This window comes from Mirounga leonina, unplaced genomic scaffold (assembly GCF_011800145.1).
Source record: "Mirounga leonina isolate KUSES-001 unplaced genomic scaffold, KU_Mleo_1.0 Mir_173, whole genome shotgun sequence".
In the NCBI taxonomy this organism is placed as follows: domain Eukaryota; kingdom Metazoa; phylum Chordata; class Mammalia; order Carnivora; family Phocidae; genus Mirounga; species Mirounga leonina.
In genome coordinates this window covers 72,682,461-72,703,247 of record NW_023270447.1, presented here as the reverse complement: position 1 = coordinate 72,703,247, position 20,787 = coordinate 72,682,461, and the positions used below count along the sequence as shown (strand labels likewise).

The following is a 20,787-nucleotide window of genomic DNA, read 5'->3' as shown; positions in this document are numbered from 1 at the left end:
TTCCAGTGTTTGCCTTCCCTTTCCAACTGGTCGCTCCTGGAGGGTGGGATCTGTGTCCCATTCATCTTCTATACTATTTCCTAGCTTCATCCCTGACCTGAAGGAAACATCACTATTTCCTAAATATCTAGTTGACACTTCGTTAATGAGGTTCTCTCTGTGGAGTACTTGGGATCTATGATAAAAATCCTCCAACCACAAGACAAAGGGGAAGATGTGCGGGAACCTCAGGCCTCTCTTCTCTCTAGAGTAACGCTTTGCTTCTCGGCTTCGGGGAGCCTTCTCTAATGCCCCCGGGCCAAGAGACTCCCCCCTCCTCTGTGTTGCCACAGTGTCCTCTGTGTTCCCCATTCACACATAGTTTTTCAAGCACTTGGTTGCTCATCTCTCCCTCTCTCTTCAGAGGAGCAGGTGTGTGTGTGTGTGGGGGGGTAGCCTTCGCTCACAGCTGGAGCCCCAGCCTTGGGTCTGACATTCAGACAGCAGGTCAGTAGGTGTTTGTAGGAGGGGCATGTCCTATTTCCAGAGACCATGGGCTGACATGCTACACTTAAGGAACTCTGCTTTCTTGGGGCCTCTGTTGTGTCTGGCTGCCCCATTCCCTGGCCCAGCCACCCTTAAGCCAGAAGCAGAGCCAGGGTGATGGAGAAGAGCTTCTTGCTGGCTTCCACGTGCGGGTTGTGGTTCTTGAGCTGAACGGCACAGGTCTCTGCCCTGTTTATTGCTGAGCGTGACCTGGCCACCCCGGCCCCCACTCATGTTCAACTCAGGGCCCTTTATTTCCATGTTCCAGCCTTTAAACTTCTCCTGTGACATGCCTTGTTATAATTAACCACTTTCCTTCCTCAGGCTGTGCCAAAACTGAGACAGCTAATTAATTTCTGGCGACTTGCCACTCCTGTTAAATGGTGGGCAGGGACAGCTTGCAGCCCTTGCTGCCCAGCGGGCTTGTTTTGCCAGTGGGAAGAGCAACCACCCTTTGTGTACAAATAGAGGGAGCCCCAGCCGGACCTTGGCTGGCTGGCGGGCAGATGCTTTGTTTAAGCTGTTTGTTCCCCACTGTGGGCAGAGCCTCTGTGATCACCGCTCTTGCAATGCCCTGTCCTCCTCCTTTGTGAAACAAAGGGATTGAGTCGATGCACAGGGAGAAGAAGACGGGGTAGAGGTTAGGTTCTGGAGTCCGAGGGACCCAAGGCCCAGCCCCGCCACTCCTAGCCGTGGGACTTTTGGTGACTTACTTCTGCCGTCTGAGCCTGGGATTCCTCACCTGTAGAATGAGGCGAAAGCTCACGTCCCGTGCAGACCCGGTGGGATACAGACACACTCGTGGTGCTCAGTTAGCCACACAGCTAAGTGTAAGTGTAAGTGTAACAGAGTAAGTGCTCGGTAAACACTCTCACCCACCACCTTTCCTTTCAGTGCTCACATTCTGTATTCCTGATGGAAGAGAAGGTCCTTTTGTTGGGAGAATTGGGGAGTGGAGCGATTTGAACAGACCTAGATCGCTTCTGTGTTTGAGGCCACGGCTGGCAAGATGCTTCGCCCCTCTGTATTCGTGTCTTAGGGCTGCCGTCCAAATGACCATGAACTGGGTGGCTTACAACAACAGAAATGTATCCTTCACAGTTCAGGAGGCCAGAAGTGTGAAATCAAGCATGGCAGGCTCCCTGCGAAGGCTCTCGGGAACACTCCTTCCTCGCCTCGCTTCTGGTGGGTGCCAGCAGACCCTAGTGTCCCTCGGGCTTGCAAATGCATCTCTCCAATTGTCGCCCCTGTCTTCCCATGGCCATGTTCCCTCTGTGTGTGTCTCTGCATTTCCTCTTATAGGAACACGAGTCATCATGGAGTTAGGGCCCACCCTGATCTAGTATGACCTCATCTTAATTATGTCGGCAAAGACCTTATTTCCAGAAAAGGTCACATCAGAGGTTCCAGGTCGATATGAATTTTGGGGGCACCTATTCAACCCAGTACACTCCCCAAGTCTCACTTCCCTCTTCTGTATAAGGACGATAATAATAGTAGCGATTTTGTAGGGTCATTGGAGTTAATCTATATGAATGTGAGCTAATCTATGTGAACGCCACGGTAGAATTCAGTAGAGGACGTCAGGCCTGGGTAAGCACTGAGTCAGCATAGCTGTCGAGATAGAGATAGTGAAGATGATGACGGCGACGGGGACGGCTCTATCCGTGGACCTACCCTACATTGGTTAATTGCTGGATGCAGGGACCTAGAATGTAGGCATCTACTAAGAGCCCAGGCCCTCATCAGGAATTCTGAAGCCTTGGACAGGAGCCTGCCCCATTCCCTTTGGCCTCAACCGCCTTGAGCCCTCATCTGAGATTTTTAGTTCCTAGGAGGACAGCTTGGGGGTGCCTGGGTGGCTCAGTCGCTAAGCATCTGCCTTCAGCTCGGGTCATGATCCCAGCATCCTGGGATCGAGCCCCGCATAGGGCTCCCTGCTTGGCGGGAAGCCTGCTTCTCCCTCTCCCACTCCCCCTGCTTGTGTTCCCTCTGTCACTGTGTCTCTGTCAGTAAATAAATAAATAAATAAAAGAAGGACAGCTTGGTAGAGAAGAAAGAACTTGGCCTCTCAGGAGTCAGGGAACTGACACCTGGTGTCACCTCGTGCAGCTGTCCTTCCCTGTCCGGGCCTCAGTTTCCCAATCTGTAAAGTGGGAGAGGATGTTGGAACTCAGTGTTACAGATCAGAGCTTCTTCCAGTGCTCAGGTTCCAGCACAGGGCTCTGGGTCCCACCGCAATGGTGGCAGGTTACCAAAGGCCAGCACAGGAGTCAGGATGGAGCCAGGGACTGCCAGGATGGCTGAAGCAGGTGTCATTCTGGGCCCTTTTTCCTCCTCTGGACAAGAGAAGCCACTCTGATATGAGCAGCGTGCTAGGGACATCATAGGCAGGAGTTCATTTTGTTCTCGCCACACCATCATGTGGTAGGATCTTTATACCCAGTTCACAGAGGAGCAGACTGAGGCTTGGGAGAAGTTAGAACTTGCCCAAGTTTGTACAGTTGGTTAGAGACAGGGCTGGGGCTTAAATCTGGGTGTATCTGGTGCCAAAGGCCATGCCTCTGTCTGGGCTGCACCTTTACTGTGCTAGTTTCCTAGGGCTGCCCTAACACATTAGTGTGAACTTAATGTCACAGAGATGTATTCTGTCACAGTTCTGGAGGCCAGAAGTCCACAGAGTGTCTGCAGGGCCATGCTCCCTCTGCAGGTGCGTGGGCAGAGGCCGTCCTTGACTCCTCCAGCTTCTGGCAGCTCCGCATAGCTGCGCCCCTCCAGTCTGTGCCTCTGTCTTCACCTGGTCGGCTCCTTGTCTCCTCCTCTGCCTGTGTGTCTTTTACAAGGACCCCTGTCCCTGGTGTTAGAGCCCACCCAGACAATCCAGGATGGTCTCATCTTAAAATCCTTAACTTAAACACATCTGCAAAGACCCTTTTTCCAAGTAAAGTCAGTACATACAGGCACTAGGGGTTGGGACGTGGACTTGTCCTTCTCAGGGCCACCATCCAACCCACCACGGTTATTAAAGACTTGGTGGTGATGGTATCTGCCAAATCCCTGGCCCGCAGTGTAGATGTGCAGGGGGCAGGGAATTTCTGGAGCAGTTTAGAAGGAGAAGATGAACACAGTTGTGAGCTGAGGAGGCCAGCTTGGGGACTTGTGTGACAGGGGGGTGCAGTTTAATCTGGTATTTGCACTGGCAGTGAGCAGTGAGCTTGGAAACACTGAAGAGCGCATCTGGATGTGGGCAGATGGGGCCAGCCATGGGGCACAAACCTGGACACCTGTCCACAGGGGCCGGCCCTGCTGGCTGGGGCATATGTCCACATGAAAGGATTTGAGGTTCTAGCTCCCACAGAAGATGGCGTTGGCCTCTCTTATTTGCCTGGGGAGATGGGAGAAGGCCTAGCACTTTCTGTGTGCCTACCACATAGTTGACCTGCATCATCTTTGGCCCTCCATTAACCCAAGACGGTGGTATCCTCTGTCCTCAGATGATCACACTCAGGAGTGTGCCAGAACAACCCAAGATGAGGGCGCCGAGGAATGGCCACATGGTGCTGAGCAGGCAGCTAACCCAAGCAGCCATGATGGCTAAAGTGCACTGAACACTTCCTTGTATTCACTCTGGTCTCAGCACAGCTGGATGAGGCATGCGTGGACTTTAACCCCTGCCATTTTCCAACATGTGGAAGGCAGAAGGGTTAGTTTTAGACTGTGATTCCGTAAACAGAACCAGGGAAAATTGTGCCAGCTGAGAAAGAGGCAGCCCTTGGCTCGAAAAAAGAGAGAGAACTTCCTTACTCTGCATGTGCTCCCAATAACAGGGTGGATTGTGCCTGCCGGTGGTGAGTCCCCCGTCTCTGGACATACTCAAGCAGAAACTGCATAGCCATTTGTTTGGAGGGCCTTAGAGGGAATGCCCTCACTGTGAAGTTGCACTCTAGCTCTGAGATTCCAGGAATTTTTCCCCAGGAGATCAACAGATATCTGTGGGCACAAAGGTGTTTATCACAGTGTTATTTATAATAGCGAAAAAGTGGAAACAACCTACATATCTTTCAATAGGGGATTTGTTAAGTAATTTCATGCAGGAGCTTCAGTGTCCACAAGTGAGACTAGATCTGGCCTGCAGTCTGTTGTTGTGTGGTCTTTGAGCTATAAATAGTTTTTGTACTTTGAAAGGGTTGTAAAAGAGAAAACAAGAATGTGCAACAGAGATCCTCTGTGGCCTGAAAGCCTAAAATATTTACCCTCTGGCCCTTTACAGAAAAAGCCTGTTGACCTCTGGATTAGAATCACAGGCAGTCACCAAAAATTATATTAATTTGTATCTATGGACATAGAGAGATGGTCACAGCATAGTTTTGAGAGAAAGAAACAGGTTATATAACAGTATTAAAGTAAGATCCCATTTATATAAAACAGGGTGTGAGTGTTTGTATGTTATCTGTAACAGTGGTCTGGAATATTAATAGTGGTTTTAAATTTTCTTTATTAAATGATTCTATGTTATTTGAACATTTCATAGTGAGCAGCTATTATTTTTGAGATCTCAAAAAGGGTTTGGAACCAAGTTAATTCGAAATACGCCAGCAATTCATGCTGTTTGGAACCAAATGAGTTTTGATTGACCCTGAAGCCATTTTGTTCGATTTGTCCCTGAGGTGCCACAAGATCAGTCTGACTGAGGGTTGGTGCTCTTACCTTGCTGCTGTTATTGGTTTTGTTTTCAGGTCTCTTGTCCCTACTTTGATCCTCATGGGCTGTGGTGTCTGAGTGGAAAACGTGCCCCTCAGCTTAGTTAGAAACAAATGAGCTACTCTGGATAAATGATTTGACATTTCCTTCAGCCACGGCAGAACTGAGCTGCTTTGGATTCAGGGCGAGCAGGGTCAGGCTCAGGTGTCCTTCAGGGGACCTGTGTTGTTCTGAATTGAGGATGGAAGGGAGGAGGGGAGTGGGGAGGAAGAATTGTCCTAGTCTGAGCTCTTCAGTCTGTGGCTGGTTACTTTATTATTATTATTATTTTTAAAGATTTTATTTATGTATTTGAGAGAGAATGAGAGAGAGAGAACACATGAGAGGGGATAGGGTCAGAGGACGAAGCAGACTCCCTGCCAAGCAGGGAGCCCGATGCGGGACTCGATCCAGGGACTCCAGGATCATGACCTGAGCTGAAGGCAGTCGCCCAACCAACTGAGCCACCCAGGCGCCCTGTGGCTGGTTACTTTAAAGGCTCAGGCACCTGGACTCCTCTGTCCCACTGGGCGTCCTCCAGTAAACCGTGTCCCCTCTGACCTGGCCTTGGGCTGATCCTGGGATACAGCATGGAGGGGACACGGTTCCTCCCCGAAGCATGTCCCAGTCTTGTGTGGAAGACACATGGGACACTTACTCATTTCCCAAATGTGTGTTGAACACGTTATTATTTGTGCCAGGGACTGCTGTAGGTTCTAGGTGCCTAGTGGGGAGCAAGACAAAGGCCAGGCCTTTGGGGAGCTTTTTTTTTTTTTTTAAGATTTTATTTATTTATTTGAGAGAGAGAATGAGACACAGAGAGAGAGCACGAGATGGGGGAGGGTCAGAGGGAGAAGCAGGTCCCCCGCCGAGCAGAGAGCCCGATGCGGGACTCGATCCCGGGACTCCAGGATCACGACCTGAGCCGAAGGCAGTCGCCCAACCAACTGAGCCACCCAGGCGCCCCCTTTGGGGAGCTTATATTTTAACTGTCAAAGAGAGTCTGTGAGGGGTGCACAGGGGAGAAGTTTGAAACGGAAGTCAGGGGGAAGGAGCTGGGGTTCTGGGGAAAAGCACTCTGTTTGAATCTCCACTCAGCCTCTTTCCGACTCCACAGCCTTGGGCACGTCCCTTTACTGCTCCTTGTTACTGGGGAATCATAAATTCTCTCTGCCCTGGGAGGTGCTGGGAGGAATAAATGAAGGAACATGTTGTCCCTGTGCTGGGCATGTCTTAGATATAAGGAGTACGTGAACTCATGCCTGGGAAAGACCTGGCACAGAGTTGTTGCCCATAAATACCGGTTGCCAACCCCTTGTGACCAGAGGTGTACGTTTTGTTCTGAATGCACCTCTTTTCCTCAGGCCTCGTCACGGTGCCTGTGACATTTTTCTGATGTTTGTAGGTCTGTCTCTCCCCAGCCCCACCTGGACTGTGAGCAGATTGTCTCCAACTCCCCCGGGCTGTAGCAGGGTGGAGGAAGGTGTGAGGAACAGAAGAACACTGTGGAGCCAGCGCCCGTCCAGACGTTTACCCCACTTGGTCTTGGCATCCAGACCGAGCCCCTCCGCACAGCCACGGTTTGCGAGCTAGTGCAGGTGACAGGGAGGCGTGGGCTCTGGAGACCAGATCTGAGTTGGTGTTGCCAGCCGCGTGAATTTGGGTGCGCCATCTACCTTAGCTCCTCTGTGGGATGAGGGCAGTGTTAGCACTCAGGCTTGCAGTGGGGATGAAATAAAATCGTGCATTCACTGTTTTTGGCACAGTGCCTGGCCCATGGAAGAAAAGATATTCAGAGAATATTGCTTACAGAACACAAACAACCCACCCAAAGCTGTCAGACCGGTCCCAGGCAGACCTTGCATGAAGGAGGGAACAGTTTAGCCTTCTGAGCACCTGCCACTCGGCCGCTCTAACCAAGGGCCTGGCTTTGCTTGGGGAAGAAAATTCTTACCAGGGGCTTACTTGTCAGCTGAGAAGCACAGCTCTCCGGAGGCCCAGGAGCACGTGTGGACTTGACGTGCTTCAGACACAGAGCACACCCTGTCTCCGTCGGACTGAGGTGGGGATGATCTTCCCTGCCAGTGGGGCTTGTCCGACACGATGGGATGGGCGTAAAGCTGTGACATGAACATGGTCGGCCACTTGGTGCTTCTTCTGAAGGAAGCCTCCCTAAGGACTGAGACACGTGGCTGGGAGCACATTCCCTAGCAGCTGCATAATTCAAGATGACCTAATGGAGGATTTCGACTTAGGAAGAAAGCAAAGCATTTCCCAAGGCATCTCAGAGTCAATAGAGGTTCACCAGGCTTACTGTCCTCACCCTTAGGGTTGGATCCAATGGGAACCCTATGAGAAAAAAGCAGACCGATATCAGGGGAAAAAACCCAAAAGGGCTGCCTGTTCTTGTCTATATGCTGGCCAGTAAGCTAGATACTTTCACATATGTTGCTCCTAAAAAGCCAATTACACTGAAATTGCCAACGAGGAAACAGATTCAGAGAGGTGAAGTGATTTACCCAAGATCACACAGTCCTGTATGTTGTGGAGCCAAGATCTGAAGGGCTCTAAAGGATTCCTGCACCACACTCTTCAACTTAGGGAACACACAGTGATGGCACGTTAGTCACGTCCTTTTTTTTTTTATTGTGGTAAAATACACATAACATAAAATTTACAATTTTCACCATTTTTAAGTACATGAAGCACATTCACACTGTTATGCAGCCATCACCACCACCCATCTCTAGAACTTTCTTCATCTTCCCCAACTGAAACTCTGTCCCCATTAAATAATAATTCCCCATTCTGTCTTCCTCCAGCTCCTGATAATCCCCATTCTACTTTCTGCCTCTGTGAATTGGACTACTCTAAGTACCTCATTATTGGTGGAATCATAGAGGTTTTTCGCCTTTTGTCACTGGCTTACTTCACTTGGTTCAGTGTCCTCAAGGCTCATGCATGTCATAGCGTGTGTCAGAATTTCCTTCCTTTTTAAGGCTGAATAATGTTCTTTTGTATGTATAGACCACATCTGGTTTATCCATTCATTTGTAAGTAGACACTTGGGTTGCTTCCACCTTTTGGCTATTATGAAAAGTGCTTGTTTGAATGTATACAGATACCTCTTTGAGACCCTGCTCTTCATGCTTTTGGGTATGTACTCGGAAGTGGAATTGTTGGACCATATGGCATTCTGTTTTCAGTTTTTTGAGGAATCGCCATACTGTTTTCCACAGTGGCTGCACCATATCATATTCCCACCAAAAGTGCACCAATTTCTCCACATCCTTGTCAACACTTGTTATTTTTTTTTAAATATTTATTTATTTATTAGAGCAAGCATCACGCTAGCATGAGAGCATGAAGGGGAGCAGAGGGAGAGGGATAATCCCAAGCAGACTCCCCACTGAATGTGGAGCCTGATGAAGGGCTCAATCCCACCACCCTGAGCCAAAATCAAGAGTTGGACGCTTAACCAACTGAGCCACCCAGGTGCCCCTCTGTTTTGTTGATAGTAGTCATCCTAATAGGTGTCAAGTGGTATCTCATTGTGCCTTTGATTTTCCTGATGACTAATGATGTTGGGCATCTCTTTATATGCTTATTGGCCATTTTTATATCTTCAGGGAGATGTATGTTCAAGTCCTTTGCCCATTTTTACATCCAGTTGTTTGCTTTTTTTTTAGTATTGATTTGTAGAAGTTCTTTATCTATGCTGCATATTAACCCCTTATTGGGTATATGATTTGCAAATATTTTCTCCCATTCTGTGAGGCCTTTTTACTCTGTTGATAGTGTCCTTTGATGCACCAAACTGTTGAGATTTATTTATTTATTTTAGAGGTGGGGAGGAGCAGAGGGAGAGGGAGAATCCGGAAGCAGTCTCCCTACTGAGCATGGAGCCTGATGCAGGGCTCAATCCCAGGATCCCGGGATCATGACCTGCGTTGAAATCAAGAGTCGGTTGCTCAACCCAACTGAGCCACCCAGGCACCACACCAAATTGTTTAATTTTGATATAGTCCAGTTTATTTGTTTTCCTTTTGTGCTTTTGGTGGCATATCCAAGAAATCATTGCCAAATCCAGTGTCATGTAGCTTTTCCTCCTATGTTTTCTTCTATGAGCATTATAGTTTTACATTTAGGTCTTTCATTTATTTTGAGTTAATTTTTTTTAAAGATTTTATTTATTTATTTTATAGAGAGACACAGCGAGAGAGGGAACACAAGCAGGGGGAGTGGGAGAGGGAGAAGCAGGCTTCCCACTGAGCAGGGAGCCTGATGTGGGGCTCGATCCCAGGACCCTGGGATCATGACCTGAGCTGAAGGCAGACGCTTAACGACTGAGCCACCCAGACGCCCCCATTTTGAGTTAATTTTTTATATGGTATAAGGTAAGGGTCTAATGTCATATCTACAACTTTTTGCAATAGAAAAAAAATAGAGGCCAACAGTAGGGTTTTGAGGGGTGGGGCAGTTAATGATTTATTTTTCCAGAAAGTTCAGTCTCTCACCCAGTCTTGTTCTTCCCTTCATCAGCTTCTACACAGTAGTCAAAGTGATCTTCTAAGAAACACACATAAATCAAACCACATCACTCCCTTGCTTAAAATCTCCAGTGGCTTCCCGCTGCACTCAGAATAAAACCCAAACTTTTTCTTGTGCATGATTTGACCCCTGCTGACTTTTCCCTGCTGAATCTTCTGTTGCTTCTTCTTGGGCTTACTGCCATTTAGTCACACTTAATGTCTGACCATTCCTGAAGCTCATTAAGCTCTTTCCTGTCACAGGGTCTTTGCACATGCTGTTCTTTCTGCTTGAAACAATCTACCTCCTTATCTTCACCTGGCTGACTCCTTCTCATTTTTTCCAACCTGGTAGAAATGTCACCTTGTCTTAGCTGAAACTACCATAACAAAATACCATACATTGAGTAGCTTAAACAATAGAAATTTATTTTCTCACAGTTCTGGAGGCTAAAAATGGCAGATTAAGGTGCCAGCATGGTCAATTTCTGATGAGAGTTCTCTTTCTGGCTTCTAGATGGCCACTTTCTTGCTGTGTCTTCACCTGGCAAGGAGAGAGAGGGGGAGAGAAGGGGAGAGAGAGGAGCAACCTTCTGGATGTCTCTTCTTATAACTCAGTTCATAGCTCACATGCTCAGAGAAGCCATTGTTGACCTTCTGATATAAGCCAGATTCCTTTCACAAACCTCCCTCACACTCCTGCTGGGTAGTGTCCATCACTACACCCTGTTCTTATCCTTCATGGTAGAGCAGTAATAGTGGGTAACTATATATTAATTAGTGTAGCAGTTTGTTCAATGTCTGGTCCCTCCCTAAGACCATAAATTTTAAGAAACTAGACTGTCATCTCTACTCCTATATTCCTTACTTAGTGCCTGGCACATACCAGATACTTGATTAATACCTGTTGGAAGAGTGAACAAACCTCAGCCTATAGTAAATTCACATTCCTTGACTTTTTTACTAACTATGGGATGGGCTGGGGACAGGAAGGAAGGTAACATGCACTGAGGGGCAGTATAGCAAAGCCATTACCACATGTTGGCACTAGACAGCCTGAATTAAATACCAGCTCTGCTACTTACTGGTCGTGTGACCTTGGGCAAATTACTTCATCTCTTGTGCCTGAGTTTATGTTCCTTAAGAGATATCAACACATATTTGGATGATGAAAAGCAATTTGAAGGGGAGTAACAGGCTGAGCAGGGGTGAGGTGTGGGACTGAAAACAGGGGCAGAAGATGGATTATCTATAGAGGGAGCATTGAGACCCTTAGCCGCCCCCCCCCCCCCAGTATGCTGCACAATCAGGTGAGTAACCCTCCACTCTGCAAGAGGTTGAGGGTTTTTCCCCTGAGAAATTAACCTGGAAAAACTCTGAACTTGGGACCAGCAGACACAGAAAGGGTCAGAGTGAGATACCAAATGGAAAGTGGGGAGGAGGTCCACAGACCCCTCCTCCAGCTCTGCTACCATAATCCTGACAGCTAGAAGTATGCTCCCCAAGCAGGAGGTTGGAGGATTCTTTTCTCAAGGCCCCAGAGAAAACACATGCGGACACTGATATTTAGATATTCCCCAATATAAAAGCTTAGTTTTTGCCCAGTTGACAGGACCCCCACACTGATGTGTGCACATGTGTGTGCGCATGCACACACACACACACAGGGCTGCCAATTAGTTATTTAGTACTACTCAAAGATCAACCTTTTCAGGGCACTTGGGTAGCTCAGTCAGTTAAGCATCTGCCTTCAGCTCAGGTCATGATCCCAGGGTCCTGGGATTGAGCCTTGCAACAGGCTCCCTGCTCAGCGGGGAGTCTGCTTCTCCCTCTGACCCTCCCCCTTTTCATGCTCTCTCTCTCTCACTCTCTCAAATAAATAAATGAAGTCTTAAAAAAAAGATCAACCTTTAGTCACATATCACTAGATATTTGAAGGAAGTCTCTAGGATAAAAGAGGGAGGGCAAGTAGACAAACAATGTTTGAAGCAAATAGACAATGCAGTAAGCAGAAGAAAATACAAAACAAAAATTATTAGTATCCTCAGAGAAATAAGAGAAGATATTGTATCCATGAAATAAGATGCTATAAATGATATATAAAAAAGAAATAACAAAAGAAAAAGAAATGACACTGGGAAAATAAAACATGAGAGCCAAAATAAAAAAGTCAATAGAAGGGTTGAGAGGTATGAAAAGGAAATTTCCCAGAGGATGTACCAAAAAGACAAAGAGATGGAAAATGGAAAAGATAAGAAAATTAAAGGATCAATCAAGAGGCCCAATATCTGACTGACAATTTTCTAGGGATTCCAGAGAAAGCAGAGGGGAGTTAATTATCAAAGAAATGAAGTGAGGATATTTCACACTGAAGGACATGAATCTCAGAATGAGAGGGCCCGATACAAATGAAAAAGAACCACCCTAAGGCATATCATCACAAAATATCAGAATACCAGGGATAAAGAGAAGATCCTAAAAGTTTTGGAGGTGGGAAGAACAGATTATATACACATCATCAGGAATCAGAATGGTTTCAGATACCTCTGTGGCAGCACTGGAAGCTAGAAGATGAGGGAGCCATGCCTTCAAAATTCTGGTGGAAAATTATTTCCAATCTACTATTCCATATATAGTCAAGGAAATTAGAAGTGAGCATAGAATAAAGACATTCTCAGACATGCAAAGATATAAAAATTTTACTTCCTATGTGCCCCTTTTTAGGAAGTGACTAGAAGATGTGTTTCACCAAAATGAGGTCATAGACCAAGATAGAAAAGAATTGCAAACCAGGAAGCAGGTTCTTCAACATAGTAGGACAGGTATGCAGCTGGTCTAGAAAGCAACCAGTCCCAAATTGAAAGGGAGGAGGAAAGGCTCCAGGAGGTGGATCACTAGGAAAACAAAAGTAGCTGATAGCTTATATGACTATGTGGACAAAGCATTTTACAGATCTGCTAGAATGTTTGAGGAGATTTAACAATATGTACATAGAATTGAGGGAAAAAGAGGCAATTATTAACTCCAGGAAAAACAAAAATATGTACAGAAAATAAATGTAATTATAGTATACCATTTGGTTCAGCAATGGACAATATAAAGTCATAAGAGTGTATAGCCTAAAAGAAAGAATGTAACCCCCAAATTTTAATTTAAGAATTTAGAAGTTGCGATAAAACTATATGAAAGGATGCAGAAAGGAAGTGGAGCTGGGTAGTGTAAGAGTTAATACTCATCTACTGTATTAGTGGTTGTGGAAGACATTAACTAGTGTTCACTAATATCTGGTTCTTCTTGCTTCTGGGCACATAGAAGACGGTATTTCTCAACCCCTTGTAGTTGGGTGGGGCCACATGACCAGTCCAGTCACTCAGCTTCAGGTGGAAATGCTGTGTTGCTGCTAGAATGAAGCTTAGATGATCCTGCAGCTGTCTCTTCTCCCTCTGTGGTGATTAAGGAAGTCTTGGGTTAAGACGGCAGAACCACAAGATTGAAACAGGCTGGCATTGCCTCATGGGATATAGTCCTAGAGACACTGAATGGACTCTGCAAGGATGAGAAATAAACCTTTATCGTGTGAAGCCACTGAGATTTTGGGATTATTTGTTACTGCCTGTAGCCTGGCTTAACTGATACAAACTTCAACATGTACTGTGTAAAACTGATAAATTAGGAAATGGCCATTTAAGCACATTATTTAGAATTATGGAGACAATTGCCAGAAGAATAAAAATATTAAAAGTGGTTGCCTCTGGGGAACAGGAAAGAGGAGTAAGGAACCTGTTTTCATTATAGTACTACATTACTTTTTTACACAATGTAATTGTATTACATTGGCAGAAGTAAAATTTTATAAAAAGCTGTGTGTGGGGTGCCTGAGTGGCTCAGTCGTTAAGCGTCTGCCTTCGGCTCAGGTCATGATCCCAGGGTCCTGGGATTGAGCCCCACATTGGGCTCCCTGCTCTGCGGGAAGCCTTCTTCTCCCTCCCCCGCTCCCCCTGCTTGGGTTCCCTCTCTTGCTGTGTCTCTCTCTCTCTGTCAAAGAAAAAAAAAAAAAAGGCATCTCTGTGTGTGTGTGTGTGTGTGTGTTGAAAGGATTCCCACCAAACCACTGCAGTGGGTGTCCATAGCAGGGAGGGCATGCTAGACTGGACATCTGAGGAACTACGGGTGTGGCTGGACATGGAAGGTACTATGGGAATGGAGTCCACCCCAATGGAATGCCAGTCTGAGGAATTTGATTTCCAATCAGATGGCAATGGGGAGCCATGGAAGAATTGTAAGCAGTAGAGTATCCTGAGCAATCTATTTTTGTAGTGAGCACCCTGACTTACCTGGATGATGAATTGTTGGGGGGGAAGCTGCGTGGTCTCCGTGAGAGCTGATGAGACCTGGACTAAGACCTGCATACAACAAGTGTCTATCAAGGGCCTGTTGTTTGCCAGGCACTCCTGGTATGCCCAGCCACAGAGCAGGGAACAAGATGGACAGAGCCCCCTGCCTTTGGGGAGCATACATGGGCGAGAGAGGCAAATGGAGAGAAAAAAAGTATGTCAGGAGGTGGTTCATACTATAAAGAAAAATGAAGCAACTTAAGGAGACAGAGAGATGGTGGGGAGAGGGGTACTCTAGTTAGGGTGGCCAGGCGTGGCCTCCCTGAGGAGGTGACATTTGAATAGAGTCCTGAATTAAGGGAAGGAACAAGCCATGCAAAGTGTGGGGTTCCAGGCAGAAGGAACAGCAGTCTGGAGGACCTGAGGTGGGAATGGGCTTGATATGTCCAGGGCACAGCAAAGAGGCCAGTGGTGGGGCACGCTGGCGAGGCCCATCCGTCAAGGGGAAAGTTCTGGGACCAATTCATGGAATACGGAGAGAACCTCAGGGAGCCACTAGTGGGTTGAAAGCAGGAGAGCGGCATGATTTGTCTGATTTGGCCAGGCTTGGCAGCGGTTTAGCTGGGGCTGGGTGGGTGGGGGTGGGCCGGTTTGTTAGGATCGGAGCCTCTGCGGCTCTGCCCAGCAGTCAGTGCGGTGCCTCTCAGCCCGCCTGGACCAGCGACAGCAGCTTCATCACCCACTTCCCAGCATCCCAGCCCCCTCTGGGAATTGAAGGATCCTCACAAATCAAAATAGCAGGCAAAGAACAGCCTCTAATTGTTCTGCGTAAAAGAGGCGAAATTAGACGAGTCAGCTGTGGGGTTGAGACCGCCTCCCACACAGCTGTGATCCCGCACCCCGCTGAAGACAGACTTCCCGAGACTTGAAATTCTGCTGTCTCCGAGCAAAACTTCTTGCTTCTCCAGCCCCAGGACCAATGACAGCTATTTGGGGAGGGAGTGAGACAGATGCTGGCCCTGGAGGACAATGAGTGAGTCAGACCAAAAAAAAAAAAAAACAACAAAAACAAAAAAAAACAAAAAACTTCCCTTCATGAAGGAATAGCCTTAGCTGGTATGAGTTCATTCAGTCATTCAAAACACATTGAGGGCACTCAGTGTGCATTCATCAGCTCTCATGGCAACACTGCACATCCCGGGTGCCCAGGGCTGGGTGTGGTAGCAGGGGGTTTCTAGAGGGGTAGAGGCATGCAGTGTGGTTCCACCCTGGGGGGTAGAGTGGAGAGAGAGCACTGGTCTGGGAGTCAGGAGGTCTAAGTTCTTGCCTTGGCTCTGCCGCTGTCGCCGTGTGACCTTGGGTGAGTCATGCCACCTCCCTGGGCTTCAGTTTTCCTGTCTTTTCTCAATATGGGCTTTAGGCCACATAGTGTTTCTCAAACTTTAGAGCCCATAAGAATCATTTGGGGGTAGTGCTTGTTAAAGATGAAGATTTCTAGGGCACCTGGATGGCTCAGTCGGTAGAGCATGCGACTCTTGATCTCAGGGTTATGAGTTCAAGCCCCATGTTGGGCCTTGAGCTTACTACAAAAAAAAAAAAAAAAAAAAAAAAAATGACGATTCCCAGGACTGGTTGTCAAAGATTAAGATTTAGTAGGTCTGGGGTGGGGTCTAAGAATCTGCTGTTCCAGGAGTTCTGAAGGGAGTCCTTGGACCACACTTCCATAAAATCACTTTCCCTCAATCTCTCAGGGCTCCTTCTGCTCTGAAATTTGAGGAGTTGCTTACGCAACCCTTCTTTCTCTGGGTGTCTCGCATCATTCTAGGGGCATGAAAGAAGTCCTTATCCCTGCCTTGATGTACCTGTGTGTTTCTGCAGTGATCACACTGCACTGGGACAGTGTGTCCCAGTGTACGCAGCCTCCTCCAGGCTGTCCACTGCCCAGCACAGGCCCTGGTACAAAGGGGGCCATGATGGAAATGGTGGCCGAACAAGGGGCCTGTGTGGTGCAGGTAGCCACAGAGCAGTGTCGAGCATGGAGGGGTGTTTCAGGTGCAGGAGGGCTCAGTTGCAGACCTCTGGCTTGGATACCTGGGCTCATGCCCTGGGTTGGATGTATAGGTGGGTCCAGCTGCTTGGGGATAAGAAGGTCTGGAGGGGACCACAGGAAGGACTGGGAGTCCTGGTCCACCGCAGAGGGCACCCCAGGAGGTGTAAGGCCCCAGCCAGTCTGCTAGGCAGAGCCCCTTCCTCAGAGCTGGCCAGTCATATTTCCAAAAGGTCAGTGGCAGAAGCCAGAGGGTCAGGTCACTCTTGTCTAGTCCCCAGCTTCATCCTTCATAGATGAAGAATAACTATCATATACTGAACACTTGCCGTGCTTTGAGCTCAGGGCTAAGTGCTATATCATCCCATTACATTTCACAAAAACCATACGAGGTTAGTAAAACATCACTCCCCCCCGCCCCTTTTTTTACAGTTACAGGCACAGAGGCTTAGAGAGTTCACGTTACTAGCCCAGAGTCCTTCAGTTAATAAATAGTAGAAGTGGGGTTAGAACCTAGACCTGTTTTCCTCTGGAGCCCAGTTTTATTTTTAACCATGTTACTTAGTACCCCTCAGAAGATGAAGGGCTTTTCCTAAAATACCTTCTGCCAAAGTCAGCCACAGCCAGAGAAATCCTTTTGCATCTGCTGTAGTGAAAAGGGGTGATGCTGAGTCAGGTGGTTCAGGGTTCTACTCCCACCTCTGCCCCTGACCTTTTGCATGACCTTGGGCAAATCATTTCCCTCTCTGAGTCTTAAGTGAAACTGAAATCTGTGAAATGGGAACAATTACACGCACACTTGTTTTGAAGGTACACTAAGATGAAGACAGCCACCAACATCTACATCTTCAACCTGGCCTTGGCAGATGCACTGGCCACCAGCACGCTGCCCTTCCAGAGTGCCAAGTACCTGATGGAGACATGGCCCTTCGGGGAACTGCTCTGCAAGGCTGTGCTCTCCATTGACTACTACAATATGTTCACCAGCATCTTCACCCTCACCATGATGAGTGTTGACCGCTATATTGCCGTCTGTCACCCCGTCAAGGCCCTGGACTTCCGCACACCCGCCAAGGCCAAGCTGATCAACATCTGCATCTGGGTCCTGGCCTCGGGTGTGGGTGTCCCCATCATGGTCATGGCTGTGACCCGCCCCCGGGGTGAGTGAGGGCAGAAGTTGTGGTCCAGGGCCACTGACCACAGGAGGCAGCATGGGGGCCCCTGTGGGTTTGTAGGCCACTTGCTAGAGTAGGTGTGGGTGGTCCACACTGGTAGAGGTGTGGATTCCTGATCAATGAAAAGTGTGGCTGGCTGGCCAGTGAGAGTGTGGGGAGTCAGCCAATGGAATGTGAATGGTTGACTGTTGTGAGGATGAATGATTCATCAGTGGTCAGATGGGTTGCTGGCCAAAGGAATGTATGAATGAGATTGTGGAGGGTTGGGCTGTGGGCGTAGCTGCTGGCCAGGAGTTTGTGGATGACTGACTCAAGGGGATATAGATGGATGGCCAGTGGGGCGAGGGTGTCACTGACCAGTGAGTCATGGAGGCCATAAGAGCTGCAGTCTCATCCCAAATGCCCTTCCACCCCAGTGTAAAAACCACTGGCCCAGATGACCAAGGCAAGCCTTAGAGAATATCCTGCAGAGGACGACAGGTGCATTTGCTCAGAGTAAGAATGGTCGTTAATATAGTAGCTACCTGTATCAGTCAGGGTAGCAGCTGTAACAAGCAATCTCCAGAGTTCAGTGCTGAACAGTACAGAGGTTTATTTCTCACTCACAGTCTAACGTGAGTCAGAGGAGAAGCTCGATTCCACAGTTCTTCAGGGACCCGGGTGCCAAACGATGGTTTTGGAATCTTCCACCGCTGGCATTTGGCCAGCAGATGAGTACAGAGAAGGAGTGATGAGAGAGCATGACCAACTTTGAAATGTTATGGCCCATCCCTTCCTAGTGATAACTGGTTACATGGCCCCACCTTGACATAAGGAAGTGGGACAGGGAGTTTAGCAGGGTGCCAATGACACTCTCTGAGCCACAGTGTATCATGGGGCATTGAGAAGTTTACAGGAGGCTAAATGTGTAAAATACTTAGGACAAGGCAGGGATGCCTACCTCTGTTTGACCGTAAGAACATCCAGAATCAGAGAGGTCAGGCGGTTTACTTAGGGTCATGTGGCAGGCATTGGCGGAATTTGGCCTACAACCCAAGGCTCCTGCCCTCATGTCTGTTACTCCTATTGGCCCCTGAGGAGGAGGTTTGCAGAGGGTCGGTGCTGTGGGTTGAAGGGGAATAGGCTTGGTGGGAGGCCTTTTGACCACCCTTAACCCCCACGGAGGTAGAGCGCCTGTGCTCTCATATAGCTTCTGTGCAATTGGTCTTGACTCAGCAGCTGGGCCCCATTCCACACTGTCAGCCTTCAGTTTTTTGGGCCATTAACTGCAGCCCTGCTGGGGGCCAGACCAGATAGGTCTCCTCACTCCACACTCCATCCCCTATACACACTCCCCCACTCAGCACTTGTTGGTTCTGTATGTAACTTGCCATGTGACCTTGGACAAATGCTGGTCCTCTCTTGAGCCTTGTTCTGGCATCTGCACAATGAAGTCCTTGGACTCAGCCCTGGGGGTCCTGCCATCCTGCTGTCTGGTGGACCCACTCTGTGGATCCCCAGTACCCTTCCTACAACTCTCAGGCTCCAAGTCCACTGTGTGGCTCCCTCAAAACCCGAAGTTCCAAGAGATCTTTGGAGTTCCCCAGGTCAGTTGCAGGTCTGTGTCTGAATCCCAAAACATCCCTAAGATGCTCATCCAGCCCACACCCACACTCCAGGAACAGGGAACTCATTCCATCCTGGGTGCACCTCTGGACCAATCTGGCAGTCAGGAAGTTCTTCTTGCCATTAAGCTGAGATCTGTCTCCCTGACCCTAGCCCTGACTTTTGGACTCCTAAATGTATCTGCCTCTCTGTCCTGTGAGTGCACCAAGAGCTTGAACCCCCCTGTGCTAAGTGTTTCACATGCCTTAGCCCATTGAATCCTCACAACCCTGTGAGGTTTAGGTACTGTTATTAGTCCCACTTAATGGAAGTTCTCCTGGAGGCTGAATAATTTGCCCAGGGCCACACCCCACAGTTAGCAGGGCCCAAGTTTTGCTCTTAACTCATCATGCTTTCTAGATCTGTCTCAGCAGTGTTGTCCTCATTGGAGCTAGTCTGGAAATGGGTAGGGTGTTTTGAGTTCTCACAATGACTGGCATTTGGTGGGCTTGGGCTAAATTATATCATTACTGCTGTCCATGGATGTAGAGGCTTCTAAAGGGACTGGAAGAAAATATAGAAAGGAGACCTCCTGGATTAGGGCCAATCCTGCTGGGGTCTTTAAGGATGAGTAGGAGTTCACCAAGTACAGAAGTGTAGGAGGACATTCTGGGCAGAAGAATCACCTTGAACAAAGGCCAGAAGGAGGTGTGGTACCTGACCAAGCCAAGAAGGGTGGTGAGCAGGCAGGGTCACCTAGGTCCGCACGCTCCTCACCTGCTGTCTCTCCTTGTTTCCCCGGCAGACGGGGCAGTGGTGTGCATGCTCCAGTTCCCCAGCCCTAGCTGGTACTGGGATACGGTGACCAAGATCTGCGTGTTCCTCTTGGCCTTCGTCGTGCCCATTCTCATCATCACCGTGTGCTACGGCCTGATGCTGCTGCGCCTGCGCAGCGTGCGCCTGCTGTCGGGCTCCAAGGAGAAGGACCGCAGCCTGCGGCGCATCACGCGCATGGTGCTGGTGGTGGTGGGCGCCTTCGTGGTGTGCTGGGCGCCCATCCACATCTTCGTCATCGTCTGGACGCTGGTGGACATCGACCGCCGCGACCCGCTCGTGGTGGCCGCGCTGCACCTGTGCATCGCGCTCGGCTACGCCAACAGCAGCCTCAACCCCGTGCTCTACGCCTTCCTCGACGAGAACTTCAAGCGCTGCTTCCGCCAGCTCTGCCGCACGCCCTGCGGCCGCCCGGAGCCCGGCAGCTTCAGCCGCGCCCGCGAGACCACGGCCCGCGAACGGGTCACCGCCTGCACCCCGTCCGACGGTCCCGGCGGGGGGGCCGCCGCCTAAGCCGCGCCGGCCCGGCGCGCCGCGCGCTCCTCCGGGGTGACCTGGCCGTCACCCGGGCCCGCAGGGGGCGGGGCCGCGACGCGGAATGGGGCCGAAGGGGCCTCTGGCTTGGAGAAGGGGGTCGGGCTGGAGCCCAGGCGGGGGCCGAGAGGCGGGGCCCCTGCATTGGGGTGGGCCTCTGGGCTGGGGCGGGGCGAGGGGCGGGCCGGGGGCGGGGCCTCCGGGCTGAGGGCGCGGCCGGCGGCTTTGGGTCGGGTGCGGGGAGCTAGCGACTCTCGGGGAGTGAGGCCTGTGGCTCTGGGACCGGGCCGCTGAAAGGGACCTCTGCGGCGGGCCTCAACCTTGGGGCAGCCTCGGGTTCTAGCCAGAGCCGGCCTTGCTGGCCTGGGACCCAGGACCCAGGGGGCCTTGGTGGAGACCGAGGCTTGAGAACAGGGCTGCAAGACTGGGTCTCTGTGTGGTGGGGAGAGGCCTCTTCTGGAGGCAAAAGAGAAGGACAGGGGATG

General features: G+C 49.4%; 1 protein-coding gene across 1 annotated transcript in view; it reads left to right on the top strand.

Moving 5' to 3' along the window:
- Positions 1–20,456, top strand: part of OPRD1 (opioid receptor delta 1) — a 32,711-nt gene extending 12,255 nt beyond the window's left edge. Inside the window, exons 2-3 of the mRNA XM_035019298.1 lie at positions 16,986–17,335; positions 19,740–20,456. Of these exons, the coding sequence (XP_034875189.1) occupies positions 16,986–17,335; positions 19,740–20,281 (892 nt within the window). The 3' untranslated portion in view covers positions 20,282–20,456. The remainder of the gene's footprint in view (positions 1–16,985; positions 17,336–19,739) is intronic.
- Positions 20,457–20,787: the final 331 nt, after the last annotated feature.